Below are 8,920 nucleotides of genomic sequence, written 5' to 3' on the forward strand. Positions count from 1 at the left end.
AAGCTGACAGATCAAATATAAAAAAAAGCTAGAAAAATAAAAAAAATATATACTTTTTATCTCTAATAAATTATGGACGAAAATTAATAAATATATTTTTTTAAAATATAAACCAATCAAAATTTCAAAAACTAAGATTTTATATCCAAGTACACAATATTTTTTTTTAATAACTAAATTTCAAAGATTTTCTTAAGATTTCAGATTGTGATTCTCCTATCATCTTTATTTTCTTTTACTTAAAAATTGTTTGGAATTTTCATATAATACTTATGATTAATAAAATACATAATTTTTTCTGCATATGTTGTGATTTGAATTTTTTAAAACAAATATATATTACCTAATCTATAAAAAATGTGTGTTTTAATTTCCACATTGGCGGGTTGGTAAAACTAAAATTTATATAAATAATAAATTAATAATTTTTATTTGTTCACAATTATAATATTAAAATTACTACTTCATATTTCACAAGATAATGATGCAAATACAACAAACAAACAATATAAAACTGTAATATATGTCAAAAATAAAATACTATATTATTCTAAAATAATTAGTATTCAAAAAGACTAATAGATTTACAGAACAATTAAAAATAAATATTATCTCAAACAAAATAATTTTTTAAAAAAATATAACAATAATTTTTATTATTATATTAGAAATTTTTTTAAAAATGTTGATCCGTGTTTAAAGCACGGAATATCTCCTAATAAACTATTAAATAAGTAACATTAAAAAATATTAACTCTTTTGTAGTTAATTTATTATTTTTAGGCTTTAAGTTTGTGTGATATGATAAGATAAGTGATTTTAAATATATTAAAAATATTTATATTTTATAATGAATATAAGTTTGTAATTCTGTATTTCCTAATTAATAAATTAAGTATGTATCTATTAAGCATAATCATAAACCAATATAAACAATATTTTCAAAAAGTTTGGCTCATTTTTTGGACTTCATTGTTCATACCTTAGAATATATTCAAAAATGCAAAATATATATTTTAATATAAATAAAAATATATATATATTTATTAACTATATTAAATCATTTCCCCATACCAAATATTGTCCTGGATCCGCGACTGCAGCTACCTTTAGGTTTTTTTTTTCTGTATCTTTGAATGATTGAATCTCAAGTACACTTTATCATCAACCGAGTTTGATAGCTAGGCTTCAAGAGAACAATATAATCCAAATCATCAGCCAATGACTTAGTTTATTTCGCTCTATAGATCCTTCCAAATCTTTACTTTTTTTTTTTTTGCTGAGAATGAATTAGGATCTTGCGAGTTGTGAGTGTAATGAACGTCAATTCTTTGTTCGAACTTCGAAAATCTAACGCCTCCTAATTACCACCCGTCTTCGAAAATCGAACTGCTTAAACCGGTCTTTTGCCTTTTACTTTGGCCTTTAACCAAATCAATGTTTCACACAAACTTATCCTAATTACCACCCGTCTTCTTAATTACACTCGAAGAAGGATATATGTAGCTAGTTTCCTCCTTTAGATTTTTGATCCTTCTTATCTCTCTCTAGTATTCAGTCCCTGGACAGTTTAATAATATTTACCGATGGTAAGTAAAGAAACCAGAAGCTGGCGGCCCACTTGGACGTTAAATTGGCCATTTGTTTATTTTTGTTAACCGACCAGAACATATTTATATTCACGAACTGTAATGGTAGCTAAGGTCTCTTGCTAGGTTCCCTCTACGTCGGCTTAATAGATATTGCTAGTGCTAGGTTTCTCTAGGTCTAAGTTTCTATCATCTCTCTATCCTCGTTGGATCGGCAAATCATGGGTTCATCGTCTCCCATATCGATTATTGAGGATCTCATCCCGGCGATATTGTCAAGATTGCCTTCAAAGATGGCACGTTGCAGTCAACTATTGAAAATAATTCAAAGGAAAAAGCTCTCAGACACGTTTTTCGAGGTAGGGTTTTTTCTCTTCTCTTCTCCTCCTTGCTCCTCCTGAGCTGGTGATGGCCACCACCGGCGAATCTTCTCTTCCATGACCAAGAAAAAACGTAAACTCCCTCCTCTTCTTCCAAACCCGCCACCCTCGAAACCCATCCCCAGATCTGAACCCCCTAATCCGCCCTCTCTTGAATCTGAAGTAGATCTGACAATGGCTGGTACTCCAGCTCTGTTACCATCTCTCTCTGCAAATGTCCCCACTGAACAGTCGCCCTCTCAAACCTGGGCAGAGCGAACGTACGGTGGTTCTTGCTGTTTGAAAAAGTGTGGCTCTCCTTTCCAACTCGAGTCGGGTGAGCTCTGTGTCAAAATCCCAAACAAAGTTATTGAAGATAGCAAGCCCCTTTGGCAGAGTTTTGTTATCGGTCAATTCTACCGTAAAGCTCTTTCCTTTGGAAAAATTCGTGTGGTTGTGAACCTAATCTGGAGTAAATGGCATAACGACGGTTCTGTTATGAAGCTCGGTACGCCAAATGCTTTTCTTTTCAAGATTCCTAACGCATCCACGCGACAACGAGTTCTTAAAGAAGGAATTTGGTCAATTGATGGCTCCATGATGTTCGTAGCTGAATGGTCTCCTGAGGTTATTCCGACCCTGCCGGTTCTCAAGTCAGCCCCTGTCTAGATTGAGCTCAGAAACGTCCCACTGGAATTCTATAACCCGGCAGCTCATATAGCTAGTCTAGTGAGACACCCAATTTGTTTGCACAGAGAAACTGAACAAATGACAAATGTTGAAGTTGCTAAAGTGTTCACGGAAATCAATCTATATAAGCCACTTCCTGAATTTGTGTGTGCTCAATTCGAGTCGGGCGACACAAGAAGAGTTGCAGTGTCTTGCCCTCATTTACCACCTAGAGGCCCTCTTTGCAACGAAGCTGGACACTCATCCAAGTATTGCACTAATGCACCGCCTCTATGTTCCATCTGCCATGAAGCTTATCATGCAGCTTTAATTTTCCCTAAGCGAAAAGGCAAAGAGCTGGTGACCTCGTTTACTCAGCATTCCTGTCCTGCCAACTCACTGGAAGTTATCAAAATAAAACAACAGCCAAAAATTTGGATAAAAAAATCTAAGGATGTTGGTTCCTCCTCTCTGAAAGCCTCCTCTGCTCCAGTAGCCCCACCTGACCCTGACATAAGCATCGACAGCTCAGAGGTGAAACCCCAATGTGCTGATGAGGCTGTCCCTGAGGTGATAGCGGACGCTATTGTGGAAGTCATTGATGGGATGCAGGAGAAACCCACGGATTTAGATCCTGATGGATTCGTAAAAGTCCTATCCAAAAGTCAGAAGAAGAAATTGAGAACCAAGCTCAAAAACGGTCCTATCAATGCGGGAAGGTTCTCCTTCCGTCCCTAATTACATATCTAAATATTTTTTATGATGTTGATGTTTTGTTGGAATATAAGAGGGATCAATGATCCAGATAAGCAGCAGCGGTTTAGATCTTGGTGCCAGCAGCAACGACCAGTTTTTGGTTACCTTTTGGAGACTCACGTTCTAGAACACAACGCGCAGCAGATCCTAAATAAAATCCTGCCGGGTTGGAGTCTCATCTCAAATTACGAACACCCCCATATAGGGAGAATTTGGGTGGTCAGTAGCAAACCTGTGATGCTAACTCTTTACAAGAAGTCGCGCCGGCATATCACTTGTGGTATATTTTGGCCAGACAAAGAGCTTCACTTCACGGTTTCTTTTGTTTACTGAGCATATCTGAGGTCTTAAAGACGTCAACTCTGGGACGATCTTTCAGAGATGTCGTCAAACTCGCCTCTAAGAAACTCTCCCTGGCTAGTTATTGGGGACTTCAAACAAGCTCTGCACCCTACAAGCATTCCAGAAGGGAGGACTATGAAGTCTACTCAGAAGGATGTAGAGAGCTCCAAAGTTGCATGAATCTGTGTGGTTTAATGGATCTGCCTGCTCATGGTCCAACTTACACCTGGTGGAATCACCAGCAGAGTACACCAATAGCAGAAAAACTCGATAGAATGCTGGGTAACCTTCTTTGGCTTCAAAATTACTCCAATGTAATAGCCACCTTTGAGGAACCTCTCTTTTCCGATCACGCCTCATGTTGTATCAGATTTCAAGAAAGAGGTCCCAGATTGATCAGACCTTTCCGTTTTAACCACCATCTGATGCAGCATGAAAACTTTCTTCAAGAGGTTTAAGAGTGCTTGACCTTAGAGCAGGTTCCCGGTTCTTTGATGATGTAGATATCTAGAAAGCTGAAGCTGTTAAAAGGCAAACTCAAGGAATTAAATCGTCAGACTTTCTCCGGGATTGAAAACCGAGTTCGTGTAGCCTTAGCTGACCTGAAAGGATTTCAAGCAAATCTATTAACCAACCCCATCCCTGAGCTTTCCTTAGCAGAGCGTAATGCTTACTCACGCTGGCAGAAGTTAGCAACGGCTGAAGCAACTTTTCTCCACCAAAAATCAGGTCTTAAGTGGATAACGGACGGAGATGAGAACACTAGATTCTTCCATAATAGTGTGGTGATCAAAGGCGCCTTTAGTGGCATTAAGAGGCTCAAGCTTGATGACGGGTCAGTCATCACAGACAAACCCTCCATCAAGGCGACTTGTGTGGATTATTGCACGAATCTATTTGGAACTTCCAGTCCTACGCCTTGCCTAAAATCTTGCATTCAATCCATTCATCCATTTCGCTGCTCAGAGACTCAGAGGAGATGTTTGGAAAGATCATTCACATCCGCAGAAATCAAGGATGAGTTCTTTGCCTTACCTAAGGACAAGGTTCCTGGTCCTGACGGATACACCGGCGAATTCTTTAGACATTGTTGGGGGATTATAGGAGTTGAAATAACAGCTGCAGTGCAAAGCTTCTTCACTAATGGAAAAATGGAGCCGAGTTGGAACTCTATTGCAGTGTCTATGATTACAAAGGTGACTAACGCTGAAACGGTTGCAGAATTCAGGCCCATATTTTGCCTTAACGCGGTTTACAAAGTTATATCCAAGCTTCTGGCTAAAAAGCTCCAACACATTTTACCAGAAATGATTCAAGATAACCAAACAGCCTTTATCAAGGAAAGACAAATTGTGGAAAATGTTCTCTTAGCATCAGAACTTGTGCAGGGTTATAACAACAATGGTATCTCGAAGCATGGTATGCTAAAGATAGACCTCAGGAAAGCTTTTGATTCCATCGAATGGAGCTTTATCCTGGATATTCTCATTGCAACTCAATTCCCCTCCAAGTACATTCATTGGATCAGCCAGTGCATCAGAACCACAAGGTTTTCTATTGCTGTTAATGGGGAGTTATGTGGGTACTTCAAAGGAAAGAAGGGCCTCAGACAAGGAGACCCACTTTCTTCCTACCTCTTTGTAATTGGTATGGATATCTTCTCTCGTCTACTTGATCTTCGGTTTCAAGCTGGGCAAATAGGATATCATCCAAAGGCTACCAATCCAAATGTCACACATCTTATATTTGCTGATGATGTGATGTTATTCTATGATGGAGAATCTAATTCCCTGCAGGCTATTGTTCACCTCTTAGAGTACTTCTCCAATCTCTCTGACTTGGTAATGAATAAGAGCAAGACTAAGCTTTTCCTTGTTGGTACTACAGAAGCGGACCGACAAACGCAGAGTGTCACTTATGGTTTCTCTCTCGGTACCCTCCCAGTCAAATATTTAGGGCTTCCTCTGCTCCCAAACCCCCTCTCCAGATCAGATTGTGAACTGCTAGTCAACAGAATACGGTCACGGCTGCACTCTTGGCAGAATAAGCATCTTTCATACGCAGGAAGGCTCCAACTCCACACCTCTGTCATTCAGAACATTATTGCCTACTGGTGTGATGCTTTCATCCTCCCTGCCAAATGCACTAAATACATTGAGAAGCTTTGTAGGAAGTTCCTTTGGTCGGGTTCCCCTGATATCCCAAAGAACGCCAAAGTTAGCTGGAGGAAAGTCTGTTCTCCCAAAGAAGAAGGTGGTCTTGGTCTAAAAGACCTAAGAGCTTGGAACAAGATCTTTGGTCTTAAACTGATTTGGAATTTGTTCTCCGCTTCCGGGTCCTTGTCGGTGGCTTGGTGCCGAAAGCACAAGCTAAGAAGGAAATGTTTTTGGCGCCTCTCCCGTAAAGGTAAAGGTTCCTCGATGTGGAAGCAAATGCTAAAGCTGCGTCCCACAGCTAAAATATTCCTCTCTTGCAAACTGGGTGACGGGACAAATTGCTCTTTCTGGTACGATAATTGGACTCCTTTCGGGGAGCTAATCACCTTCCTAGGAGCATATGCCATCAGAGAATTGGGCTCCCTCTTGACTCCTTAGTGGCAAAAGCTCATACTGGGAACGATTGGATTTTCAGAGGTGCTAGGAGTCTTAACGAAGAGCTTCTCCTAACCCACCTCACTGAGATAAATATCGCTGAGAACAGAAAGGACATTTACTTGTGGGCCACACCAAATGGAGACCCCAAGGACCGGTTTCATTTCTCTGAAACTCTAGAAATGTGCAGAACGCTGGCACAAGCAAGTGTGGTTCACAAGTTCTTACCCTAAGCACTCTTTTTTAATGTGGCTATGCTGCCTAGACAGATTTCCAACTCTCTCAAGGCTTAAGAACTGGGGAATTTTGAATGATGATACTTGCCCTCTTTGTGAGATCTATTTCGAGACAAGAGATCATCTCTTCTTGAGATGTCCTTACAGCTACGACCTGTGGAGATGGTGCCTTGGAAGGTTGCAGATTCCTTTCACGGGATTCAACACCTGGGACCGGTTCCTCTTCTGGCTTCAGAGGCCATCAAATGAAGAAAAAATGAATCCTCTAAAGCTCATTTCAGCCCACGCCGTTATCTATTATATTTGGCATGAGAGAAACGCTCGCATCTTCAATGGCACTCGCACGCCGGTGGAAAGACTTTTCTCTCACTTGGACCGACGCATTCGAAACACTTTCTCTGCTAGGCACTGCAACCCGAAGCTACAAGACCTGCTTCTACTATGGTTTCGAACCTCCCCTTCCCTCCCTACCTAGTCTCTATTATTATGTAACCTATTATCCTAGTACCGGGCTTGTTCACCCCGGAGTTTAACGTTGCTGCTGCAGGCACCTATGTATCTATGTAATCGATGACCGTTAAGTTATAATACCAGAAATTTTAAGGAAAAAAAGATTGTCTTCAAAGTCAGCCGCTAGGTTTCGTTGCGTATCGAAGCTATGGGCATCAATGTTGGCTAGTCCATATTTCAAGGAGTTGTTCCGGACCAATTCCTTGGCTAAGCCACGCCTCTTATTCGCCATCGTAAAAAAAGATAAGTGGCGCTTCTTCTCGTTGCCTCAGCTTCACAACCCATGCGAAAAGTCGTCGTCGACTCTTGTAGCAGCCGCCGACTTTCATGTGAAGTTCCCTCGAAAGATCCATCATAATAGTAACCGATTATATTTTGCACATGGATACGCCTCTGGTTTGATCTATTTCAGTGGTGCTTCGTCCGACGATAAACTTGTGTTATGTAACCCCAACACAGGAGGGTATGCAGTCTTACCTTCTCTGAAACGTTACCGAAAGACGTATAGTTTTTTCATGTTTGAACCGATTGATAAGCAATTCAAGATATTGTTCATGGTTTATTCTTGTTGTGATCGTAATCATAAGATTCTTACAATAGGAACCGGAGATATGAAGTGGAGAACGATAAAATGTGCCTTGCAGCATGAAATCGCAAGTGAAGGCATATGCATCAATGGGGTTTTTTTTTACTTGGGTGAGACGTTCTCTCGGAATAATGATGATCACGTTTTAAAGTCTGATTATGTGATAGTTTGCTTTGACATTAGGTCTGAAAAATTCACCTTTTTTGACACAGAAAGGTTTTGTAGATTGATAAACTACAAGGGCAAATTAGCTGTGATTTATTTCGAAGATGATGTAAACACTCTTTCGTTTCTTTATAGGAAGAGATATCATGTCGAGGCTGATGCCATTAATAAGTTGCATGTGTGGGTTCTAGAGGATGTTGAGACACAGGAATGGTCTAAATATGCTTATACTTGGACCGACGATAAATTTTTCCGTCGTCGACACGTAAAGGTTGCTGGAGTGACTGCTTGGGGTGAAATTGTTTTTTCGATGGACAAGTATACACCTAAAGAACCATTTTATGTTTTCTACTTCAATCCCGAAAGGAACACTCTCCAACGTGTTGAAATCCAAGGTTTTGGTGAAGCGTGTTGTAGCGTTTACACATTTGTAGACCATGTATAAGATCTTCATGTTAACGATTTAGAACTACTCAAGTCATTCCATGCTCCATCTGTGAAGAGAGAAGAATCAGAATTTGATTCAGATTATACAGAATCAGAATCAGACTACTGACTGACTGAGAAGGGAAAGGAGAAGAAGCAATGGACATGTCACTTTCGGCTCTTATCTATGCGTTTTGTTTTTTTTATTTCAATCTTAATTATCTGTTCGTTTTTGCTCTTATGATATGTACCCTATCTCATATTAGATATTATAATAAAGCAAGTCCGATCGACCCTATCTTCTTCTTTTTTTAAGCTCATATAATTTTTTTTGTGCATATGAGTATACTTGAAGCTATTTATGTTCTTGAAGCTTTGGTTGCTGTATCTCAGTATCTGTATTTATCATTGTGCATAGTATACTTGACGGCACGTGTATAATTTAGATTTAACTAAGCGCCTCCCATATATTGATATCGGTTTCAATTTTGTTGATGCTGAATCAAGTTCTAAGAGGAATATATGCCCACTAGTTAATTATCACTATAAAGAGGATTCTTGTACGAGAGAAAGAAAAACAAAATTATAGTTTCAGTAACATATTGCTCAGTCAATTAGTTTAGAGACGACATTGTCAACCCTACAGTATTTTGTCTCAGCAGTAGAATGTGAGATGCCTCTTAAAAAATTA

At 39.3% G+C, this 8,920-nt stretch overlaps 1 protein-coding gene across 1 annotated transcript; it reads left to right on the top strand.

Moving 5' to 3' along the window:
- LOC104768076 (F-box protein At2g23160-like) lies at positions 1,811-8,248 on the top strand. Its single transcript, XM_019240973.1, has 2 exons — positions 1,811-1,885; positions 7,169-8,248. Exons 1-2 carry the CDS (start codon positions 1,811-1,813, stop codon positions 8,246-8,248), a joined length of 1,155 nt encoding a protein of 384 aa, XP_019096518.1.

This window comes from Camelina sativa, chromosome 19 (genome assembly GCF_000633955.1).
Source record: "Camelina sativa cultivar DH55 chromosome 19, Cs, whole genome shotgun sequence".
Lineage (NCBI taxonomy): Eukaryota > Viridiplantae > Streptophyta > Magnoliopsida > Brassicales > Brassicaceae > Camelina > Camelina sativa.

Excerpts from the sequence above, each read along its gene's own strand:
- LOC104768076 (XM_019240973.1), top strand. The coding sequence starts at position 1,811 with ATGGGTTCATCGTCTCCCATATCGATTATTGAGGATCTCATCCCGGCG. Across the intron at positions 1,886-7,168 it reads CAAGATTGCCTTCAAAGATG|TCAGCCGCTAGGTTTCGTTG; the intron begins GCACGTTGCAGT and ends TTGTCTTCAAAG.